General features: G+C 40.5%; 1 protein-coding gene across 6 annotated transcripts in view; it reads right to left on the bottom strand.

Annotated features, from left to right (window-relative positions):
• The window catches only part of DISC1 (DISC1 scaffold protein), a 187,634-nt gene that overhangs the window by 7,493 nt on the left and 154,160 nt on the right, over positions 1–25,981 (bottom strand). For 3 of the 6 annotated variants that reach the window (XM_071738961.1, XM_071738963.1, XM_071738964.1), the window contains 3 exons: positions 16,543–16,771; positions 11,121–11,165; positions 1,861–1,971 (listed from right to left, as the gene is read on the bottom strand). In XM_071738961.1, coding sequence (XP_071595062.1) covers positions 1,861–1,971; positions 11,121–11,165; positions 16,543–16,771 — 385 coding nt within the window. Of the gene's footprint in view, positions 1–1,854; positions 1,972–11,120; positions 11,166–12,783; positions 12,860–16,542; positions 16,772–25,981 lie in introns of those variants that run through there. The other 3 variants (XM_071738962.1, XM_071738966.1, XM_071738965.1) reach the window with 3 other exon arrangements.

Here is a 25,981-nt window from a genome sequence, read left to right as displayed (position 1 = left end):
GAAATAGCAACTGCATGTTAATGAGGGGCTGCTGAATTGCTGAACTGCTTCTCTCCATGTCCCTATGTTTTAAACATGGTTTCTTATTCTGTGACTGATGGTCTTGCCAGGAGGATGGGGATATCACTCACCCAGGGTGCATTTCTCTATTTCGATGGCGTGAGCTGAATTTCACTGGCAGAAGGAATCTGATCTACATCAGGCTGCTCTGGCCTAGAAAAAAGACTGATCTACAACTCTTCTCAAACTTTCAATGATTAGATTTTGGTTTTTTAAACTAACCCTGGCAACTTCAACAGGACACTCTATAGAAAACACAAATACTACTACCTTACACGTAGTGTATTTTCTTCAGGAATCAAAAAAGCAGTTTTTCAGCTTATTTCACCTTCCCTAGTTAACTGACTATGATCAGACCTGACTGTTTGGTTTGAATATGAACTTAAGTTCACTGCAAAGAACCCATAACTCCAACCCTGAGTGTTCTTTGATTACAGTCAATGAGAAAAGCTGATTTGAGAGCACAGAAGGGAAGAAGGGAGTGGATGCTCTGCACAGACACAAGAGACACACACATCCACACAGCTCTGAAAAGAATGTTCACAAACAGCACTGGGGACACAAAACTGCAAACTGCCTTATGGTAAACAGAAGAAAATAATCTTACTGTGCACTGAAATGCTTAGAAAAGAAAGATTTTAAGTAGCAAAAGATTAGTGACTGGATTTCTCCCCTCTGATGCAACCCCAACACCTTTTCCCCCTGCCTCCCCCCTTAGAAGTTCATCTTCCTGATACCTTTAATGAAACCAAGTTCCTAGAACAGGAATAGGCTGGCAATAGGTGCCCAATTACCTAAACCACTATTTCCTCCCCCTCTATTTATCATCCTTTCTCTAAATTCTATTCTGCAGGACTGCCTGCCTCAGCTTAGTGAGAGCTGAATCTTTCCTGACACCATCATAATCCCAGTTCACCTTCAGGTGTTTGTAAGGGCTCTTCTGATAATCTCTCCAACCTGATTTTATTAATCTTTCTTCATTATCCAGTTGCCTGCCACCTCTTCTCCTCTAAAACTTACCCAGCTAAGCACTCTCATCTTCCTCAGCCTCACTGGGTCTTATTCTTTTTGTCCCTTTCTTAGAAAAACAAAATCTCTTTTGTGATCAGGTTTTTCTATGAAAGTTATAAATGAAACAATTCTCTGTGCTCATAAATTTTGAAAAATGTCCACAGATGCAGGCACAACAAATGCCTCCTAAAGGTTAAGCAATCCTCAATCAGATCCTGAATGACAGATGAAGCACAGAAAGAGATAAGGATGTTTTATAAGACAATATCTCATCTGCTTCTTTGCACTGGAGTGTTAGAGGCAGATTTAATGTAGCAGAGCATGGCACATGATGCATCTGCTGCCCATTTTTTAAAAAAAGAAAAACCCCCAAACTACCTATGACAATATAAACAGCCCAAGTCAATGATGCAGCATTTAATTTAGCTAAATCATGTCAGGAAATGCAGGTGCATGGATGCTTGTATCCACACAGCTTTTGGTGCACGAGGTGTTTACTTCTATGAGCACTGCAAACAAAAGGATTTTAGGTGTAGAGACTTTGGAGGGCCTAATCTCCATTTACAAAGAATTAACTTCTGTTTAAATCAATTAAAGCTGGATCAGACCAAAGTGAAAATGCAGTGAGGGAAAAACACCCACTTCATCAAGCCAATCAGCTCTCCCCTTCTTAATATATTTAATCTACACTAAGAACCAATATCCCAGATGAATCTGATAAGCAAATATTTCACAGATATACTTACAGAGAGTGATGCACAGCTACACCAAAAAAAGGATATGAATAACTCCTTCATCAACTCTGCAGATGGACGTTTGGAGTTGATCTTCCAGTTGCACCAATTTCTCACTTATTGCTGCACATTTTTCCCCCAACTTTGCAGAAAAGATGAAGAACTCCTACGGGAAGTTAAAAAAGAAAAGAAAATCGTGTTTGCTGCCGACTGCACTTTTCTGCATCAAATTTGCATCAAATTAAAAGGAAAATAAAATATTAGTAAGGGGATGTGGTGCTTTGTAGTTCTAAGACATTGCCTGAAAGCAAATTCCCATTAGAGAGACAAAAAGATGTTACTATGTAATAATTTGGTGATCTGTAAGAAATGGAATGAGCTTGTGGTCTCTGTGTATTTCCCAGCAGAAAAAAGTCATGATCTCACTTTCAGGAGATGATTAAAGGGATGTGAAGACTGAGCTGCTCTCCCTCTTTCCCCTTGTCTCACCACAGCAGGGGAGGGAAATCTCCCACTGACTACACCACTGAGGCTCCTAAACTTCAAGTTGTTCATGTAAATATGATTTACACTTTTAGGCCATTTAGATATTTCAAGAAGCATCACTTCTGACATCTCTTATCAACACAAAATGTTCTTTTTTGAGGAAAAATCTGGCTGGACTTTGCTTGACTGATTAGAGGAATTGCATCAGTTTTTTGAGATTACAAGATTAAACTACTTTGTTTTACTCCATTACCATGAAACAAGACTCAATGTTCAAAAATAATGGTTTTCAACCTCGAACTTATACAGAGAAATGCTTTTTCTCTTGTAAACTGAGTATTTTAAACCACTTGCCATAAGTGGTTTAAACCCTTCCCATAAGTTTGATTACTTTTAGACATACTACACAAGGATAATTTTTATCTTTTCTATTTTGCATTGAGTTTTACTTTGAGAAATGACCCAAATAAGCAGCAGCTCCTAGGGGAGGGATCATTTAGTTGGTGCAGCACTGAGACAAAGCTCTGCTCTCCCTCCCAGGACATCCCAGTGCTGCCTGCTCTGAATGGCAGGGTTTATATCCCTAAGGAAAAGATTAAAGCACAAAGTCAGAGTTCTGCTGGAGCCATGTTGAGAAAAAAACTGGAGTCTGGGATGCAGACAACTGGATTTTCTCAAGAGCTGAGCCTATGCACTCAGCTGCACACGTGGCCATGTCCAATCTTCAGATAGTTTCCCCCCTTTGAAAAAGTACTCAGAGTTCTTTGCACTGCTCTGTTGCTATAATAACAGCCAGCAGTGGTTATTTAAGGGAAATGAAGCCTTCTAAATCAAAGGCCTTCAAAAGAAATCGTGCTAACACTTGTTGGAATGCTGCCTGTTGGGAAACAATCTGAGTTTTGATACCCACAGCACCAGAGCTCAGCTCTGTGCCCCCTCACACTGCACACACAGAGCCAAGTGGCACAAGAGCTCTGTGTGACCTCCCCTGTCACAGCACAGAGCTCTGACCTTTCTGCCTTCCCAGGAATGGCAATCCAGCAGCTGGAACCCTGGATCAGAGAGCTGGAGAGAACCTGAGAACCAGCTGGCTGAGTCCCTGTGCCTCTGGGCTTGAGACCTGAGCAGCATCTCAGGAGCCATCAGCAAGCAGCAGAACCTACAGCAACATCCAGCAGAATTCACAGCAGGAAAAATGAGGCATTTTCTCAAATGAGAACAAAGGAGGAGAAGGTACTGCTAATGAGAAGAAGGGAGGAAAACGTTGCTAGAGGTAACAAGCAATATTCTTTCCTCAAGACCAGGGACAGAAGATGAGGAATAAGACTCCCATGCAGCTGCTAAATTGTTATTCAGTGCACCAGCAGGGCTCCATATGCTGCTGGGAGTGGGAGAACTCAGGCAATTTATATCAATAGAAAGCTTTTAGGGAATCATTCTGCAACGTGCATGCAAGAACAGATGACAGTTGTCTGCAAGAACTCAGGGCTCAGGCTAGAAGTGTCAGAAAATTGTAAGAACCTAATACTCTGAAAGCTCATCTCAAATTATGACCAAGTGGAGAGAGCTCCACCTCTGAACACTGTTTTTTCTGCAGTGATTAATTACACAGAAGAAAACCAGGTCTTCACATAAGTATCATCTCAGATCCAAGAAAAGCAAGACAAAAACCATTCAGTTAATTTAGGAAGAACAGTTTTTAACTGATGCAAAAGCTCCTAAGTATTGACAGACAGACAGAAGCTGGAAGTGAATTTCTCAAGCCCCACTCTTTCTACAGACTGTACTTTGACAAAATGAATTAATCCTGCACAGATCCTGAAGAACAATTACCTGATAGTGACATTTAAAAGCAGATTCTTGCTCTTATAACATCAATATATTGAATACTTTAATCTGATCCAGTCACTGCTTTTATCAAGATCTATTATAACATGAGATTTTTGGATCACCATCATGCTGTCAAGAAGGATGACCCACCTAGTCCTGATTTGAGATCATCAGTTACTACAGATAGTAAATGAAAAAGGTACATGTTTCAGCAGACTCCTCCAAACCTGTGCATATTAAGTATATTTAAATAAAAAAAGCATTTATAAAGACATGCATTGCAGCAGGGTATCCCTTTTTTTTTTTTTTTTTTTTAGGATACTATTAATGGCAGGAATATTTATCCAGATAACAGGTTATCCATTTCCCACTACCATTAGTTTTTGTAAGAGAGGATCCATTTCCTTACTTTAGAAATGCTCTCTTGGTTCCCATCTCCTGTGTGCAAACACAAGAATTCCCTGGGCAGCCAATCCAAGTGCTAAGCACACTGGCAGGATTTATCTAACCCTGCTGTGAGCATCCACAGTGGAATTTTTTTCCCTGTTCATCAGGGAATGCACAAAGCAAAGGGGGGGCTTTTAAGATCCATTCCCTTCCCTGAACTTCAGCTGTGTTGAAAGATCCTGGAGACAGCATTTGGTTACCTGGCTGGCACAGAAGGCTCCAAGTTGCATGTGTGGCAGGCACAGATCCTGAAAATCTGAAATAAATGTAACTATAGCCTGAAAATCCCAGTCACAGTGCAGCTGGATGCCCACACTCCCTGCTACACGATCTGATTTTATGTCTGACATTCTCTTTTTGCTTTTATATGACCCCCAAGACTTGAGGTGATGCTTGTTTTGTAGCAAAAGCATCTGATGGAGCTTTGCATCAGTACCAGCCTGAATTTTGGGGCTCTGAGCTTTGGCCAGAAGTTTCTGCCCTGCTGGAATTGCAATCAAGGAGTTCATTGGTGCATTAATCTCACACTGAGCATGCTTGGAAATTCTCATTTTTAACTCACTACCTCCCATTCCTTGTCAACTTAGTTGCTCAGTTCAAAGTAAAATGTCCATTGTACTTCATATGAAAAAAAAAAAGAGAGGGTCCTTCCTGAAGGATCTCATCCTGAGCATGTAATGAACTGCCTAAAAATGTAACACAAATGCTGTTTGCTTTGGAAACCAAGAGAAATGAGCAATGAGGACTTGGAAATACCCAGTGCAGAATTGTTACAGCAATATGGGGAGGCAGGGAAATCTTGAATGAGGAAAAATGGGATCCAACTTGTTTGGGTCTTTAGACACTTGAATCCCATCTCATCAGAACCATGTGGTTCTGGCCATGGCTGCACTGCAGCAGAACTGTAATGTCTCCTTAAGATAGGGTTTATAATCTATTAATCAGGAACTCCTAATAGGTAATTTATTTTTAATACAGCAGTAATAGCATGCAGATAAACTATTTCTGCACCTATGTGACACAGCTGCTTTTTTACCTGAAATGAGAAGCTCCTCCATGGTTTAGAGAATCATCATCTCTCAGGGACTAACCTGTGGGCATCACATGAAAAATGCAGGAGGGCCATCATGTAAATTAGAATATTCCAGAATATGTACATAGAGCCTTCCTTATTTTGGATTGGAGAGATGTGGTCATGCAGACTTTAACATCAAGAAGTTATAAATGAAATGGGGAGGAAAAAAAATCTACTGCTCTCAAAAATAAAATATACAAGAATCGTTCTAAATATTCAACCAATTCCACAGCTTCTGCCCCTAGAACCTTGTTTGAAAAAAAATTCAATAACCCAGACAAGTAGATAGGAATGATTTTTCTCAGTCCCTTTCATACCTAGTAATGTCACTGGTAGCATTTTTATTTGACATTTGTCTGTGCAGGCAGCGAAACCACTGCCAGTGACACACAAAATATTCAGAAAAGGTCCCAGCACTTTGGAGTGATCAACAATATCTCTGAGAGGAGAGTGGACTCTGCCTCCAGCTCTACAGATTAATAAAATACAACTCATCCAAAATTGTGTGTTATGTCGAGGCTCCAAGCTACTGAACCTCTTTGGTTATTTTTGCACTAACAGCACATTTAGCAAGAGAGACTGGAGGCAGGAACGAGCTGAGCTGCAATATTGCTTTATGGATTTTTCTGTAAACAGGGGATGTAGCTGCTTGGGATTTATTTTTATTTTTTCCCCCCTCCGAATCCTTAAGCAGGTGAAAACAGCACAAACCTGAGTGTGATTTGTTGTTTTTTTTTTTAAGGTGAAATTCTTCTGCCTTTGAATCCTTAAGCAGGTGAAAACAGCACAAACCTGAGTGTGATTTGTTGTTTTTTTTTTAAGGTGAAATTCTTCTGCCTTCGAATCCTTAAGCAGGTGAAAACAGCACAAACCTGAGTGTGATTTGTTGGTTTTTTTTTTAAGGTGAAATTCTTCTGCCTTTGAATCCTTAAGCAGGTGAAAACAGCACAAACCTGAGTGTGATTTGTTTTTGTTTTTTTTAAGGTGAAATTCTTCTGCCTTCTCAGGCAGGCAAAGCAGGGATTCTCACTCTCTCCCAGAGATGTGAAAGCCTGATGCCAGGAGTAGGAAGAGCCAACATCTCAGCTGATGCACAGCTGGAACATCAGAATTAAAAGCAGAGGGAGTGGCTTCCACTTTGGTTTTCTGCATTTCATTTTAGCCTTTGACAAGCCATTTCAGTCACCTGTGAGCAACAGCCAATCAACAGCATTACTAGAGGAAAATGTATGATCAGCTTTTCCAGTGCTTCCCCTCCTCTCTTGGATCTAGTTCAGCAATTTTATAGAGAAGAATCAGTACTGGAGTAACTACATCAATCTACAAGGGATTAGAGTCTCTAAATAAGAGTTTTTGGTGGTTGTGCTGAGGAGCAGGGTTACCAGATATATCCCTAAAATCCATTCTTCCACCAGAGGAACTTGGTAATTAGGCACTGCATTACTTCAGACTAACAATATCCTAACCCCAGTAAGATAAAAGCCTTAGAAAACATTCTGCAGAACATCAAATCCAGATCCTCTCTCTCCTATAGCAGTTTAAATCATTCAAAGTAAGAAATAAAAGTTGTCCTTGCAGACAGATCTTTGTCATTATGGCACAAGGGTTGGTACAGAAATGCTGCATGGAAACTGTGGGCACTTGGAGCTCCAGCAGGTCAGGCCAGGGCACCTCTTAAATCATTTCTAGGAAGAAAATGCAAACTTTGAGCAGATACTTCAGCCACGTGCAGCCCAAGCCCACGTGAATGAGCCACCAAAGTGTGGAGGTGGAGGAAGAACTCATCCTTGCATCCCATGTTCCCTGCCCTGTGAGCATTTTCCTGGGCAAATGGTGCAGATGAGGAGAGCAAAGAGGCCACTGAGAACAAACCTGATTTTTTCCTCTGAAAATAATGTGTGCTGTTCATGACCAGCACCTTCCTAGCATCATGGCAAGGCAAACCAGGACTCCCAAAATCTGCTCTGTAACTTGCAGTGGGTTTGAGCCCCTGGTGACTTTCTGGGGGCTGTCACAAGGCTCTTAACAGCTGGCTGAGAGTTCTGTGGCTCTGGCTGCAGGGCAGAGCCTGCTCCTGGGCAGGGAGCATGGGTTTCCAAGACAAACTTCCCTAGTCCCAAACCAAGATTTCACCATTTCATTTGACCCTACAGAGCACACAGTGATACCCAACCACTGTCCTCCTTATCATTGTTTTTATGATTGAAGACACTGAATTTCAACCAGACCAGGAATTTTAAAGCTTTTATTGCTATTCCTTCCTTTCAGTCTTTTCCTGCCTTCTCCAGTGAGGTGGGCAGACCAGTGCCCCAGTCCTCTGGAGGCTTCAGCATCCTCAGCTCAGCCCAGTAATTAGCTCTGCCTTACAAGTGACCTTCCCATTAATGAGGCTGCAGATGACATTTGCCCTTTCTTGCAACAGGAGGAAGATAATGAATCCCCCTCTTTCTGTAGTCCCCTGTAAGCCTGGGGTCTGATTCTGCAGTATTCTCATCTCAGCTGCAATTCAGCATCTGTATCCATAAGGTTTTTTAATTTTTTTTTTTCCTGAAATGTAATTTGCACCTGTCTTTTAACATATCCCATCTTATTGATTTCAGGCTACTCTTTCAATCTATCAAGAACATTTGGAATTCTAATCCTAATTGAAATTATGTTGACTGGCACATAAACTCCTGGCCTACCTCCTTTTCAAAGGCAAATACCAAGTCTGCCTTTTACTGATCCCCTGGGACTTCAAGCTTCCTCCAGGAGTTTTCAAAGAAGCTTGTTAATGGTTTAGAGATTGTTTTTCTTGGCTCCTGTGCACTCAAAAGAAATTTCATCATCTAGCCTGACCTGAGTACATCTCCCTTGCCTTAGGACCCTTTCCTGTGCTTGCCTCTTGCTACCTTGTGGTGAACACTGAGAGCACTCCACATTGGAACACTGTTTATCAATTTCAGGAAGACCAAAAGCAGTGAAAATAAGGAAGAAAAAGATCTATATTGCTGCCCTCTGCTTTCATTTCATTAGTTTCTCGTTCACCTTCCTTATTAGAAGACACACACGTTTTCTTCCACCCATCCCTTACAGACACCTTATTTCTTGCTTTGCTGTTCCTGCTTACAGTGGCTCAGGATGTTCAGTGGTCTTGCTGCTTCACTTGTACACACTGCAATATTTTTTTCTGATGTACCCTTAGGAACACTCTTGTCCTTTTCTTTTCAAAACTCTTTTGGGTCCCTAAGTAGCAGAGGTATCTATGAACCCTGCTACTGCACTTGCTCTTTTTCTGCACCACAAGGTGATGGTGCTGTACCATAAACATGATGTCTCCTGAAGGGTACCAAAGATCTTGGGCTGATTCCTCCTTCTACAAAGCTTTGTCACACAGAAATTCAATTGTTGCTTTCTTGATTTTGTTTAGATGAGTTTCTTTCATGAAGGAGGTTACCTGCTCTGCTAAGACCTCACCTGGAGTGCTGTGTCCAGCTCTGGAGCCCTCAGGAAGGACATGGAGCTGATGGAGCAGGTCCAGAACCACAAAAATGATCAGGGGCTGGAACACTTTTTGCATGAAGAAAAGCTGAGGGAGCTGAGGGCGTTCAGCCTGGAGAAGAGAAGGCTCCAGGGAGACCTAAGAGTGACCTTCCAGTACCTGAATGGGCTACAGGAAGGCTGGAGAGGGACTGTGTGCAAGGGGCTGGAGTGATGGGATGAGGGGCAATGGTTTTAAATTATTAAAGAGCAGATTTAGACTGGATGTTAGGAAAAAAGAATTCTTTACCATGTGGGTAGTGGAACAATGGAAGAGGTTGCCCAGGGAGCTGGTTGAGGCCTCATCCCTGGACATATTCAAGGTGAGGCTTGAGGAGGCTCTGAGCAACCTGATCTGGGTGAGGGTGTCCCTGCTGACTGCAGGGGGTGGGACTGGGTGACCCTTAAAGGTCCCTTCCCACCCAAATTTTTCTATGATTCTATGATCTACCTTTTCTCAGAAGTAGAGAGGTTGTTTCCCAGCCACTTTTGCACTTAACCACTTCCAGCCTGCTGGCTTCTTCCTTCAGTCAGGTTCTCCATGTCTTTAGGAGACTGCTGCACTACAACAAGCTCCTCAGTTTCTCATAGCCAATAATTCTGGCACAAAACTTTCCAGTTTTGCAACTGGGACCTCCCTGCTCCCCACCATCACCTGCTTTTCCCACATTCCCTGTGCTTGCACTGATTCCCTTCCCTCCTCCCCATGGATCCACCACCACGTGGGAATGGCAATGTTCATATTTATGAACTTGGTGTAAAATGACAACACCAGAACCAGAATCCTTCCACTACAGGTATGGAAGAGTCCTCAGCAAAGCATCTCCACAGGAACAGAGCTTTCCCCTGCCTTCCAGCACCCTGTTGTGTCCTGGGTGACAGCAGACATCCCCTTCCCAGCTCTGGTACAGGGAACATCTTCCCTGAGCACAGACTTCCTAAGATCCCTAAATCCTTCCTAAAATCAGTGCAGACTGTTTCACTGGCTCATGCAATAAAAATGAGACAATTCCAGTTCCTGCTGGGGGAGGATGAGGCTGTTTACTGGCTTTACCAACAAAAAATCACAGTGGGCCAAAAATGAGAAAAGAAATTAAAGCCCCAAGCTGTTTGCCAGTGTCCACACCATGCTGTGCCAGGAGTCAGCACAGCTGGGGATCTTTTATAGGTAGTTCCCAGTATTGTTCACTCCCATCAGTTATCCTGGACTTCCCTAAATACACAGAGTAGGATCCACCATGGTTTTATTTATGAACATAGGGTAAAACAACAAAAATCCAGTATTTTTACTTAGATTAAATTCCTATTGCCCTGTAATTCTGCTGCAGTATGGTTTTGCATGTCTGGTTTTATCCTATTTATCAAATTCAGAAGTATTTTTTATGGTACACAAGGAAACAAGTAAAGCCTCATGATTTTGATCCATTCCCAAGCATCATTACCTGGCTGGCTAAATATTATTGGTTCTATTTTTCTCCAGCAGATTCATCTTGCTGTTAGTATGTATTAAAAGCACAGGATTTAACTATAAACTTCCTGAACCACACAACAATTTTGCCATCTTCAGTGAAAAAAAAAAAAAGAGAAAAAAAAAGAGAAAAAAAAAGAAAGAGGAAAAAAAGAGAAAAAAAAAAGAGAAAAAAAAAAAAGAGAAAAAAAAGAGAGAAAGAAAAAGGGAAAAGAAAAAAGAGGAAAAAAAAAAAAGAAAAAAAGAGAAAACAGAGAAAAAAAAGAAAAAAAGAAAAAAAAAAAGAAAAAAAAAAAGAAAAAAAAAAAGAAAAAAAAAAAAAGAATGGGCCCACTCTAGTTGTGCTTGTGTTGCTTTTCCAAGTGCTCACACACTTTAAAGCAATTTTTACCCTACAGTAATACTGTAAGAAAAAGTGTAATTAGTTATAATTGAGACCCAGAAAAGTCTGTACAATATCACCACTTTCTACAGCCTAAAAACCACTTACCTCAGATAAATGACCCTCTGCTCCAAAGGAAATGCTTTCCATAACCTGTTAGAGATAAATTATTGAGTCCACAGTAGATCCATGCTATATAAACAACCAAGATTTCAATGGAACTTAAAAAACCACATAGTACTTAAAAAAGTTCTAGAAGTTGAGCAATTACATCATTTTGTTTCACAAGCATAAAATCTTTCAATTATATTTAAAATGGCCTGGTGGCAGCCACCCAATATTTAAAGCTAAATTTAAATACATTTTATTAAAGCCTGCTTTAGCTTCCCAGTTAAACCCCACAGGGAATACTGCCTCTAAAACTGAATGGCTAACTAGAGACTGAGACAAACTTTTCTATCAGCCTCTTACAGATCTATGCATCATTCAAGAAGTTTTCCATAACTTTTTTTTTTTTTTGGCAGAAACCCTGCAAGTGATTTTGAACAGGAGAAACGAGAGACCCCACTGATGTTCTGTGTTGGTAACCTGTGCTAACTGCAGTTCCTCTCCCAAAACTTCCTTCCTTTGTAAAGGCTGAGTAATTACCCAGCATTTCATTGATTGGCAGAGGAGCAGAGAAATTTGATGTTAACATTATTGGAAAACCATTAATAATTATCACATGTAACAGCATTGATAATCTTTAAATAAACTGAGACAGGGGATATTGCTTTGGCATCACTGGTATTTGTGTGTGCATGTATATATATATATAAAATAAAGGCCAAAATCAGCACTCTGCCTTAAGATGATTATTATTATTATTATTATTATTATTATTATTATTATTATTATTACTATTATTATTACTATTTTCTGTTATCTACCTGAAGAGAGGTTGCTCAGATTTCTTTTACCTGCAATATAGATCTTCTGCTTAGATAGATTCCCTGCAAAATACACATAGATTACTCAGCTTTACCTACAATTCTACCTACCAGAATTTTTTTTAGCAGACACTGCAGGCAGCTGAGGGGCCCTGCAATGCCCTGACCTTTAGGTACCAGCACCTGCCCCTTGCTACAAAAATCCTTCCCACCTTGGAGCAACACAAACCCCACTCAAATTCTGACTTACACTGAGGCTTAGCACTGACATTTAAGACAAAGAGTGGAGTTTTAGAAGTTTTAGAAGCCTTACAAATATAATGTTTTAATAAAACCCAAGGAATGCACAGTTTATTTACCTCTCTAAAGGCTCCATCCTTCCCACATTGCACATTTGCCTCCTGGACCACAGGCTGTGTCAATGCACAGCATGAGTTCCAGCCTGCTGACTGAGGCTTTCTTGGTGCTTGCTGTCTCTTAATTCTGAATAATGCTTTGCCATATCCTGTGATGACTTCTTTTTTAATGACAGACATCACATTAAATATTAATATTTTTTTTTTCACAGTTGTCTACTTAGTACCACTTAGAACATTCAGCATCTTAAATGAAACTGCTTTGCAATTACAGAACATCCCTTCCAACAGCAAAGTGCTCTACAAAACACCCTGAAAACATTGTCCCTGATGAAGAGAGGTGAGGAAAACACATCAGCCTTTACTCTTACCCCAGCTTTTTTCTTTTTTTCTGGTGAAAAAGTGAGCAATGATCTACAAAGAACCCTGATGGGATAACTACCATAGCACTGACTTACAAAAACACCACTGAAGCTTGGTTTTTACCTTGGAACTTTAATCACCTCAATTCTCTGGAAATCTAGGAGGTGTTCCTTTCCTTCTTAGGGATTAAGAGGGAGCACTGCACAGCATGCCAGAGAGCAGCAGAGGAGGAAGAAAAAAGGATAGGTCAGGAACTGAAGCCTGGAGGTGCAAACATCCTCATGTCCAGCAGACATCTGGTGTTAGGGAGGTCCCAGCACACACATCTCTCAGCTCTTTAGTTACCACTGGTGGGTCTGGTGTTACAAAAAGGCTTTGCTTACACATAGGTTACCAACAAGGAGAAAACAAGGCAAGATAAAATAAGCAGGGGAACAAGCAGGTGTTAATGGCTGGAGAGGAATGAGGTGGTACTGTGGGTTTTCAAGAAATCTCCCAGATCTGGATCTGTCCATGTGAAAATGATCAGAGAAGCTTCTACCTCCCTCTCATGTCACCTGGGCAAAGTAATTTGCAGGCTGGTTAAAAGTAGGGAACATTTCTGGGATGAAAATTAGAACCCATCTTTAATTTCTCAGAGAACTGGAAGAAAATGAAGCCAAATAAGTGCAGACACCTGAGAATTCAAGTATCCATATCAAATAACTTAGATAACACAACAACCTGGCTGAGGCCAGCGATATTGTCTATAAATTTGCTCCAGCATTTAAAAAAAAAAAATTCTATAATCTAAGGAGTTATCTGTAATTGAGAGGAGTACATCTTAATTTTTAAGCAACTCAGAGTACTCCAACTGCATAATTTTTGTTGGCCTCACTTTCTTTAGAAAAATTAGTACTGATGTTTCAGCAAGCTGAGCTGCCAAAGCTTGTGATTATCTTCCCTGCTTAACAGTGTTATAAAGGAAACCTGATTTACAAGATTATTTTTGGGATGCCATGGTCTACCACGTAAATAAACTGGGGAAAAAAAAAAATCTGTACTATCTCAGAAAACACAAGTTATGAAAACTATAAAATAAGTGTTGACAGCTAATAAACTTGTGCTCACACATGACAGTAAAATATCTGAACTTTCCAAAAATTTATACCTTGCATTTTTATACCTGAGGATGTTGTATTTTACAACCTAGTGAGGATATTTAATTAAAAATGAAATACACCCCCACTGCAAAGCAGGATCTAAGTGGACGGCTCTTTCCATTTGTCTGTTTTGCTTTTATTATTATGTTTCTTATTTGTTTTCTAATGAAACCTCTACTGTAAGATAAAGCTATGTGCATGAAAACTGCATTTATAATATACATCAACAAACCCTGTATCCACTCCAACAGTAATACCCAGGTATGACATGATAAATAAGCTTAATTTAGAGCTTTTCACAGTCCAGTCAATCAATTACATGGAAATGAAAGGCAAGCTCCAAGGCACATATGCCCATGGTATTATTATTATTACCCTTTGCTATAGTGCTCTGAAGCAATCCAGTAACCTCTAAATAAAAAGATTTTTTTTCCTTTCCTTCTGCTTCAGTGACCAAAGTGGCTTTCTAGAAACAGAGGTGACACAATCCAACAAAATTGTCATTTTAGAGACATGGCAACCACACCAAGCTGCTCCTCTCCCAGGGACACCACAGCCTGGGTAAATAACACCCAACCAAGTAATTTGACAAATCCATGTGTTGCTATCAGGTACTTACTGATAAAAGGCTACAAAAAGCTTCACTACTAATGGACAGCAGTTTTTCCATGAAAGTCATGTGAATGCCTAAAATTAGACATTAAATTTAGAGACTAAAAGCCACACTACTTTTTTTTTTTCTTCTTCTTCGCCTCAAACACTGAGTTATTTTTAAATTAAACAATACAATAGCATATAACAGAGCAATTAAATGCTACAGAAGTGGTTTGTCTTCCAACTAAATTCATTTACAAATCAAGACAGACTCACTCTAGCATTTCAACATGTTGAGAACTGGAAGTTAGTACAATTTGTAAGTCATCTCTCAGGTTTTGTGTTTGTTTTTGTATTCTGCTTTGTGATGAACTTCTAGGAGATGTTAGGAAATGTTGTGCTATAGCTCTTCTCCAAAAGTTTAGAGATTTTTTCTCTAGAACTTTTCTGGTTTCATTTTTAGAGAACTGCCTGACACTCCCACTGATACCCTACCAGCTTTGCTACCTAAAATCTTTGGGTAAAACCTCTGTAACCTACAGCAAGGAAAAAATCCCAGTGTAAGAGCAAGCAGCCCAACCTTCATTCCAGAATAGTCTCTAGATTGTTGTTTTTTGGGTTTTTTGTATAATTGCAATGGGTTCCAATCAGCACTGATGCCCAATTTTGCCTCCATGGTCAAAGCTGCAGACAGCACCCAGCAGGAGGGAGCTGGTGGAGAAGCCAGGACAGAACAAAGCTGTGCTGGCTCCACTCCTCCTAAAAGCTGGAAAAGGAATGAGTGTTCTTACACCAACAAAATTGCCTCTTTTTTTCTTTCAACTTTGTCAGCCCTAGGAGCCCTGTGGGAAGAGCTGCAGGGACACCTCCACAGGTCCTGCACTGACACCCATTCTCATTTACCCATTTTCATCATATTTACACATCAGCTTCTGAATGGGGTTTGGCACAAAAAAGGAGTTTATGGAGGACACCATAAAGTATCCTCTATTTTTCTATCACCAAGTCCAAGCACCTTGATGAAGAATTTAAGTTAGGGGATGGGCTCCCTAAGTCCCCTCTATGCTGAGAGGAAATTATCAAAGAGCAAGTTCAAAAGGAGGAGTTTAATGCAAATATCATGGAATGGCTGAGGTTGGAAGGGAGCTTAGAGATCCTCTACTCTCATTTAGACAAGGTTGCTCAGATGCTTTCCTCTTCCAATAAATATATGGGGAACCAGTCCCTCTTGAGTCCTCTCTCCAGAACCAGAAGTCATCTCAGGGCAGCAGAACTGATTTCCAAGGAAATTATCTTGGCTTGCAGAGGTGAAATAGGTGATCACCTACAGCACAAATCTTGAGTGCTACAGGAACAGTCACAAAAAGCTCCAAACCCTTCAGAGCTGGAAGAGGAGCCCAGCTTTCCATAACCAGCACAACCCCTTGTATTGCTTCAGTGAACTCATCAAGGGAACACAATAAAAGGGGGGGAAAAAAAAGGGGGAAAAAAAAAATCAAAGCCAAAGCTGACCATTTCCAATAAAAATGGTGATGAAGCATTTGAACAGCTATTTCCTTAGCAGCATAGCTGAAAAATTATTAGGTAGATGTCCATTTTTCAAGAAGGATGGCATTCCAGAGAAGAACATGACAACTTAGAAGAAATTTGTTAAACATTTTAAGCCTTTTTTTTTTTTTTTTCCTTTTAATATTTGTTGGATGCTGGAAGCCTTCCAGCATCTGAGCAAGGAAACCTTTGACCATTTCACTGGGGCAAGAAAAGTTCTGCTCTCCCCCAGCAAACATAGACCCAGGGTAAGAAGTCAGCAGAGCTCAGTCAGAGTGTAACACAGCCCTGGGGTGAGGAACAGCTGATGATTTGTATTAAATACTTAATCACTTTTCTTCTAAATCCTGATTCTGTACAGTCTGTATTTATTGACTGAATAATTGCCACATTTTAAAAGACTGATGATGAAAATAAAAATGGTTTAGAGCTTCTGAGAAGCTACTAAGGCATTTTACTCATGTCCCAGACTGGAGGCCAGATGTTAAGTTCATACTTGACCTGCCCTGCTGACCCATTGCCCAACTTCAACTCCTCTCTTAAGAAAAGAAAGCCAACAATACAGCTGGAAATGCAACTGGGGAGGATTTTGAGATACCTCTTTTAGCTCGGTGTGCTTGGGGCAGGGAAAGACCTCTGGCAAAAGAGCATCTTTTCTTTTTTCAGGATCAGATGGGTCATCAGCAGTCACCTCCATCTCATCCATGTGGTTCTCCTCCTCTTCAAAACCACAGCAACTGCTTTCCTTCAGTTGAAACCCTTGGATCAGCAGCTGACAGGCCTCCAAGTCAGCTTCCCACACTCTTTGGAGCAGCTGGCTCCTGCAGCTGAAAGAAAAGCCAAAAGAAAACTGCAGTTCAGAGAGAATAGTTGCTATTTTGAGTAACTTAGGGTGACTACTTGTTATTAGATAGGGGAAAAAAACAAAGCAAAACAAAATAAAACAACAGCAGCAGTTCAAATACAGAGATAACACAAGTTGTTTCAAATGGAAAAGCAGTAAAATGATGTCCCTATTACAAAGCCAATGCCATAAAAACCCCCTTTGTACAAAGGTGCTGCATCCAATGGCTACGTGTGACCTCCTCCTGATGGGATGCAAGTCCAGGGGTCCTGCAATCACTTCCAGAGCTTCCTTCAAGCTATGGGATATGCAGGTCTGGATCCTGAAAGCAATCCTGTGTTTTTCCTGAATTTGATGTAAAAGATCATGTATAAACAATCACAGTATTTATTGCAATAAATCAGCTCTGAGTTTTGACAAATAGAGACACCAGACCTCTTGTCAGACACAGAGCTTGTGCCTGCTTCAGCTGTGGTGAACCAGATTAAATTAAACTAGAATTCTCTTCCTTCCCTTCCTTACACCTTTTGATTCTTGTCCTGAACTCATTATTCATGTGCCTTATGTTTTTCCTACATTGCTATCCCACCAAAGAAAAAACCAAAATGCTTAAAAATCCCAAGTCCCAAACATCTTCCTAGCTCTAACCCACTGATCCTCTCTCAGCAGTGCTCACCCACATTACAAATCCTGCTCCTGAGATCTCCCCTATTCATATTTTGCCTGCAAAAAGTGGGAATTCTAGGCAGAGACAGCTTTTCAGAACAAGACACTGAATAAGAGCATCCCACTGCTGGTGTGCCTAGGGAGCCAAAAGATGAGGTTGTCTGGTAAAAGACAGGGGGTTGGTGGCAGAGCCTGAGGTGGGACTCAGGAGCACCAGTTCCCATGGGATTACACACTGCCAGACAGATTTGACTGTTAATATCTAATAACCACAATATTTTTTTTTCACCCTGCTTTTCAAATTATATCATTTGCTACGTAATTGTGAGCAATTATAAGTGACTTAAAGAAGGAAAATAACAATTTGATTTGAGCTTCTCTGAATAAATTAAATACCAGCTCTCTTTTATGCTACATGAAGGATAAAGGAGCTGCAGTGCTCACAATGAATTAATTAATCTAATAAAGGTCTTCAAAGTCTTTAACTCTACAAACTCTACAAGATGCCAAGCTGTAAAATTCACACAGCAAGATCTGGAGACTCAGAGCAAAATGAAGGTCCTGGAGCAGGTCCAAAGGAGGCAACTGGGCTGGTGAAGGGACTCGAGCACAGATCCTATGAGGAGAGGCTGAGGGAGCTGGGGGTGTTGAGGCTGGAGAAGAGGAGGCTCAGGGGAGACCTCATCACTCTCTACAACTCCCTGAAAGGAGGTTGGAGCCAGGGGGGGTTGGGCTCTTTTCCCAGGCAACTCTCAGCAAGACAAGAGGGCACAAGAGGTCTCAAGTTGTGCCAGGGGAGGGTTAGGTTGGACATTAGAAAGAATTTCTTTACTGAGAGGGTGATCAGACATTGGAATGGGCTGCCCAGGGAGGGGGTGGATTCTCCATCCCTGGAGATATTTCAAAAGAGCCTGGATGTGGCACTCAGTGCCATGGGCTGGGAACTGCAGTGGGAGTGGATCAAGGGTTGGACTTGATGAGCTCTGAGGTCCCTTCCAACCCAGCCAGTTCTATGATGATTCTATGAAGCTCCAGAAGCTGAGCCCTCTGATCTGTGCTTAAAGTCAGGATCTATGTTTACTGAAGGCAAAATCCAGCACGAGGTCCACAAATTGGTCTCCCCTGAGGGGTTCTGAGTGTCCCTAATTAGAAAGGGAAAAAAAAGCTTCACTGGATTCCACTTCTGTGATGCACTGAGCCAGCATCTCCCTTACCAAGCCAGGAAAATAAAAGAACCCCCCCTGTCCCTCTGCTTGCCATCCACCCCATCACACTTACACTCCCATTCCCCTGCAGACACAGGTAAAGCCATTCCCAGGCTGTGCTGAAGAAGTTGCTTTGCATCTCTGGCAGGCTGATTATTAAAGGCTCAATTCTGAAGGCTCAAGAAAGACACCAGAGACCCTAAATCAGAAGTTCCAGCTGGGAAATTGTTTGGGTTATTTGACCTAATGAAGAGATCTATTGACAGAAGTAGGGCAGAGGTGGGGATGCGTGTGGCATCCACAGAGGAGAGGATGAACATCACCTAAAAAGCTCAGAGTAAGGTGCCTCTGCTGCTGTTGTTCAGCATCCTTTTGCCTGCATCTCAGTTTCACACCCAGTTAATAACCAGCAGTTCCTGAGCATGCCCCTAATAGCTTGCTTTTCTTTTAAGAACACCTTGATTTTATCCTTTTACCTGTAAAACTCTGACACATCTTGAACTTGGCTGCTAGGATGCTGAACTGAAATCAGTGAATGTACCTCTGAGCATCCCTAAGCTCAAGGACCTGCAGCTTTTAGTCTGTATTTTGGGGATTCAGTGCCTAGAAGCATTTTTCAAACACTGGTTTTGAATTAAAATCACCTGAAAGCTGCAAAGAGCTGACACAAAAATGCATACCCAACAATTATTAAAAATTATGTTGTCCCCAGCATGCAAAAATCTTTAGCTTTGACATCAAGTATAAAACCAAGCTGAACTGAATTCCAGAGTTTGGTTTATTCCTGTTCAATCCACACTTAATTTGCATTTGCAGTCTCCATGAAGCCCAAAGTGTGTGGATGCCTGTACTGAGAACAGTGGGGTTTTCAGGTGTGGAACTTTTGAAAATGATGGGCCAAGACTGAATCAGATTTGCTAATATTCCTACAACTATAAATAGTTAATGATAGATCAACCTTTAGGTGTTATATGCCTGCCTGGAATTTTTTTATCCAAGTGAAACACGTGGCAAGTTCCATGGAGATGCCAGGAACAATTTCCTGGAATTAACAACAAATCACAATCCACCACCAGCCACTTCTATAAAGCCAGCAACAACAACGTCCCCAAATCACCTCCTGACTGTGAAATTCCAAGTGGCAGAGTCCAAAGTGCAAAAACACCCAACAGATTTACCATGCTGGTCCTTTTCTCAGGTAGGAAAACTCTTCAGAAAGATTTTTAAGTTTAAAGCAAGCAGCAAAAGCAAGGATACAGAGCAGGGTGTGCAAGGAACTGGTGAGAGAAGACTGGAGTGAACAGGCCAAGTTACAGTGACCAGCTTAGGGTCACTAATACACTACTTAAGATTACTAATACCTTAGTAATTAGTCTCATCAGTGGCAGGAACACAGAAGTATAACAGTGAATGGGCATTTTAAAGACTTAAGAAATGCATCAGTGGCTAAAATCTCCATCCCTCCATTAAAACATCATGTGAGAAAAGAAAGGAACTATACATGTACTATGCATGAAAAGATGCATAGCACAGTATAAGTTAAAAGTTATAGTTAAAGTAAAGTAAAAGTAATGTTAAAGTTACAGTCAAGTTAAAGTTACAGTCAAGTTAAAGTCAAGTTAAAGTTAAAGTAAAAAGTAAAGCCAAAGTTTTAGTTTAAAGTAAAGTTGAAGTTAAAGTAAAGTTGAAGTAATGTTAAAGTTCAAGTTCAAGTTAAAGTAATGTTAGAGTAAAGTTAAATTAAAAACTAAAGTCAAAGTTTAACTTTAAGTTTAAAGTATAAAAAGATAATGGGGAAGTGACTGGTGTGGTTTAACACCTGTAGATGAAAGTCACTCTTTAAAGAAAAAAAAGAAAAAACCAAACAAAAACCAAAGAAAAACTAGAACAAAACACACATAGAAAAAAGACTGAATAAGTGGTGAAATATTGTGAACAGCCTTGATACTGAAGTTTAGTATTTATGCTTCATGTGACAGGACAGAGGGAATCAATGGATAAACAAATGAAATTACCAGAAACAGAATTAAAAAGAAAAAAAGAAATATGTATATACAGAGAAGAGCAATTGCAGTGCCAACAGCACTGTGAATGGGTAAGTTTGCTTTTTCAGGTCATGGCCAGGGAAATGTTGAAGTCAGATGCAAGATGCAAACTGAGTAATTTTTCAGCTGGACACAGAGCTGGGACAGATCTTATCTCAAGGCTGCTCTGCAGAAATTTCTACAAAAGCAGGGTTAAGGTGACTTGAGGAATGGCTGGGACACACAAAAGGGCTCAGCAGGGAGAATTCTGGAGTAGGAAAGTTGATGATGATAAAAGAGCTGTCAGAGTAAGAGAGCTGTTTATGGACAGGAAGAAATTAATGTGGAACAACAGAGAGATTTATCCTTGAGTTCTCTTCATAAAATGGCCACTGAAACTGGGATTGTGGATGCCTTTGCCAAATCTCCAGCAGTTTTCTAGGAAACAACACTGGGGAGTTCAAGGGAGCTGGGGGATACCTCCAGCCTCCACATAACACTGGGTGAAATCCATGGAGAGAGTCATTTCCAGCAAGGATTCTCTCTCCTTCTTGAAGCCCAAAGAACATTGTCCCTCTGTTTTTCACAAGATTCCCAGAGATGTCATTGGGGACTCTCCCTGTGGCTCTCAGCACATTATTCCAAAGTTAATTATAGTCCTAAGTGGAACTATGAGAACACCACTTTCCTATTGAGGGCTCTGCATGCATACAAAAGGCACATTCAGTTCCTCAACATTATAGACTAAATGAAAACATGCCTGGGTAAAAATAGCTCTAAACCCTATTTAAAAAAATAAAAATAAAAAAAAAAGTCCCCCAAAATCTCCCTAAAACCAAGTCAGAATCATCCCAGAGAGATGTCACTGCTGGGAAATCTCACCATTGCTAATTTTTAGGAATATCTCTTGGTGAGGGAATTGTTAAAAGTGGTTTATAACACCTTGAGGCCAACACTGGATATTGATAGAAGATGCTGCTTATTTTAAGGGAAATCCCTCTAAGAAGCCACAGTCTGAAAGCCAAGAGAGTGAGACTGAAGCTAAAAGGATGCACAGGAAAACATCTATTCAGAAACTGAATAAACAAAATTTACCTCTAAGGGGACATTAACCATTGACAAGAAGAAATACTGTGGACAACTCCTTTTACCAGGTGAGCAGCACAAAGGTGCAGGCTGAGGAAGCACTTACTTAGGTTTTCCCAGTACCAGGCACACATATTAACACTGCATTCACTGCCCATAAAAGCAGTTTGTCCTGACAAGAAAGCAAATGCAATGCAACAAAAATAGTCTGGCAAAAAGAAGAGTGATTTTCATTACAACAATTAAAATGCTGGGCAAGTTTTGAGGCTTGCAAAAAATAGCAATGCAAATCAAGAGACTTTGCTCTATATCCCTATTGTTTGTTGATCTATTGTACAAACCAGGGAAAGTTTCTCTGTATTTTGGTCACTCACTTCTATTTATATTTTTGCACCACAGGGAAGGAACGAGCTCTTCTTACTTAAGTCTCTGTTGTTTTTTCTGAAGACAACAGCCATGTGAACAGAGGAGGCAAGTAAAGAAAATATGGAGTAATAATACTTAGAGGAAGGAAGGTAACAACATTGCTCAACTAGCAGAAGTTGTTGAGCAGAAGTTCTGCTCAATTAGCAGAAATCCACCCCTCTGATTTGGTTTAATTCACATATTATTATATTATTAACATATTATTATGTTATCCATATATCATTATATTCACTCACAGTCATGCATTAATAGCCCAGCTGATAGTTAATATTTACTACTTCAACACTACATTTTACTTCTCTCCTTCATAAAAAAAATAAATAATAAAAAAATAATATAAATAATATATAATACAATATATAAATATATATAATAATATAAATATTAAATAATATAAATATAAATATAAATAAAATATAAAATAATAAATAATATAAATAAAATAAATAATCAAAACAAACCAAATAATAGGCTTCCAGCCTGATGAATTCTGATCTGTAACCTGAGCTGCTGAATTTTAAGATGCCTACACCCAACCTGTTGACCAAACCAAGGACTGCAGTGTTCCTGTTAGTGAGTTCCATGAGGATCACAATCCTTTTGTCTCCATCTGGTTGCTGTGTCCTGGCAGACTGATAAGGGAGAAGGTAAAACAAGGGCTCATCAGATCCCAGCTCTCACTTGATGAACATAAAAGAGAAGAAAGAAGGTGCTGGAAAAGGGACAAAGAAAACCTGGACTCTGCCCAAATGGCAAAACCTTTCTTTTTCCTCAGCCTGCACACTAGAAAGCCACTTCTTCTAAATAACTGAAACCAAAACCTCTTATTTTTATTTCTTGCAAATCTCTCTAATCCTATAAATCCCTTCATACAATCTCAGTTGCACAATTAGATTCTTTGCCTTGTGTCTCTTCAATCTCCCCAAGAGCCATAAGTCCCATGAACTGACTTCTTGTTGTTCCTGTGCTTCCTCCCCAGCCTGTAGCAAACATTCTTCCTACTCCCTTAATTCCAAGTTCACTGGCAAGACTTCTTGTGCTGTTCAGCACTTTTATCACACTTCTCCATGTGAAAACAAGACTCAGTCCCAGGAGGTCAGGATGCTCCACACTTCCCTCTCAACCCACTCTAACACTTCTCTTGGAGAGGAGCTACAACTCCTAGGCAAAGTTTGAACCTTTCTCTGGCACAAACCAATTGCCTTCTCTCTTATAAAAAATACAGTAATACCTAGAAAACATCAAACCCTCTTTAAATGCAATGCTTGACCTACTGGAGAGTACTCTGGACCAGAACCATAGGGCCCAGGAAAGCAATTCTCACAATCTCTAGCTCTTCAGTGCCTATAAATTTTGCTCTGGGTTGATATTTTGAATATCTAAAACCCTCCAAGCCACAGAGAGGTCCTTTGCTCAACAGCCCTATCCAAAAGCCACCCAGCACACCTGGGCAGGAGAGTGCAGCACAGAGCTGGGGATGGATGAGTGGGTACCAGCAGTGCCTCTGCTTTCTGCAGCACCCCAGGGGCAGAAGCAAATGTGCAGGTAGGGGCAGATTGGAGGAAATTTGAGCAGAGCCCCCAGCCCAGCTCTCAATGTGGTGCCCATGGCATCATCTTTATCTTTACTCAGAGATGGAGCAGGGCAGAGAATACCTGGAGGTGCAGGAGGCAGAGTACCTGGAGCCAGCTCTCCTGTGTCTTTGTTGAGTGATTTAATCTCTACAATACAGCTAGGAAACAACCTCCAAAGTCTTTTCAGTGATGTTGAGGTAAAGAGCTATCAATTCTTGGCTTTGTGAGCCAAATAAGCAACAGTTCAATACCCTCCTTGCCCACACCTGCCAAGTTGCAGATGAGTCCTAGTGGAGAACTCCAAATACAAGCAGACACCTGCTCTGTTTTGATATTTAACACTCTAGACACTGTTTTCTGCCAAATGTTTAAAAATTAAGCCCAGCAGCTACACTCATTAACCACCAATTCTTTCAACATCACTTACTGTATCCAGGATGCTGAAGGATTAGAATCTACACTGAAAGCTGAAAACCATTTTGTAAGAATTATGACTTATTTCCCTTGCCCACAGAAAATAAAACAAACCAACCTGGTACCATCACCTTAAGGACAGAATTACCACCCCTTGATTTACATGAAAAGTACATTATTTTATGCCTGCTTTTTTTTCCTGAAAAGCCTGTACAAACCAAGAAGGAAGAGCTATTTTTCTAGTCCTTGAAACCAATAATGAACATCTGATTGGTGTTATTAAAAACCAAGCTACCACACAATATTAACAGCATTTGGTTGTTTTCTCTTGAATCCTACAGCCATTTATTTTACCTGGCATAAAACTTTAATCATGGCCTGCCATCTTTCTGACAATATCCACTGTCACTGGATTTTACTCCAATGATTTACTCCAATGATTTCCAGTGGGAACACAAAATAATAGACTGCTGCAGCTGATGATTTTCACTTGGATTCTTAATGCAAGGTGGATGCAGAAATGGGACTGACACATCAAATGTGTCAGAAATTAAGTAATTTACAAAGGAAGGCACCTTGTAGTAAGAATTGACAACTCAATTTTGTCCCTACGTTTACTGTAAAGTTTATTTTTACTGCATTGCCTAATTTACAATGTAAAAAATTACTATCTGCTTTCAGGGCTATTTATTTCTCTTTAAAATAAGGAATGGAGTAACAATCCTCTGCCCCAGCCTCCACTGAAACATTAATTATAAATAATCTATTCTAAAAGTGAAAAACCTAACTCTGATAGGTGAAGAGAATGCCATCAGGGAATTCTTCTTATTAAGCAGTCCACACAAAGCCAGCTTCTCAACCCCAGTTTATCATTCACCTCATTCATAATCTGATAAATCTTCAAGTTTGGTACTAACTCGGATAACTGGGTCTGTATCCTGCTCACCTTTGGCTCCTGCAATAACAGCAAAGCCCCAACAATGTCATTTAACACTTGGGTTGGGGGCTTTTTTTTTTTTTTTTTGACTGGATAGGAATTGCTGGAATGAGATTTTTTTTCTTTAAGATTTGATGCCAAATCAGATTTAAAGCAGTGTGAATTGGGCCCTGATTTTGGAAAGCCTGAATCTCAACATCTACATAATTTCCCTTTGCTCTGCTCAACCAGCTGAGCTGCTCCACAAACCTCAATACTTTTCAGCTGCCACAAGCCTGCACTGCTGCAATGGCAGCAAGGGCTGTTTTTACCAAGAAAAACACATTTTTTTATTGCAAAATTAGAATAAGGAACCTGATCTCTTATTGTTTATTCCAGTCTCCGAGCACAAGAGTTCGAAGCATCTAGAAGTAACTCACTCTTCTCCTGGGATTTTTATTCACTTCTCCAATACAAAATTCAGCAGTTTATAATATAGTTCCCTTCCTGAAGGGGGAACAGATTCAGATTTCCAGCATCAGTTTGGGAATGGGAATCATCCTGAGCAGGAATGAAGCGCTCAGAGTGATTAAAACCAAGAGGACAAAGAAACAGATGGTTACAAGAGAAACAACTGGGAGGGATGCTGGATCATCATCACGTGGGGACAAACCTTGAAATTCAACCTTTGTGAGCAGGAAGACACACCTGGAAAAATGAGAGTGTTGGCCAAAAGCTGATGTCAACAGCCCCACGCTTACGGAGTTCCTCTCACACATCTGAGGGCACGGTGTGACCTCTGTAGCTGCAGGGCTGGAGAAGGTCAGGAGCCAAATCCTGTTTTGGCTCAAAAAGAGAGAAAGGGCAGGGTCTACAGCCCCT

Source organism: Heliangelus exortis, chromosome 3 (assembly GCF_036169615.1).
Source record: "Heliangelus exortis chromosome 3, bHelExo1.hap1, whole genome shotgun sequence".
NCBI classification, from domain to species: Eukaryota; Metazoa; Chordata; class Aves; order Apodiformes; family Trochilidae; genus Heliangelus; species Heliangelus exortis.
The sequence above is the reverse complement of the archived record's forward strand: the minus strand, read 5'-3'. Positions and strand labels throughout refer to the sequence as shown.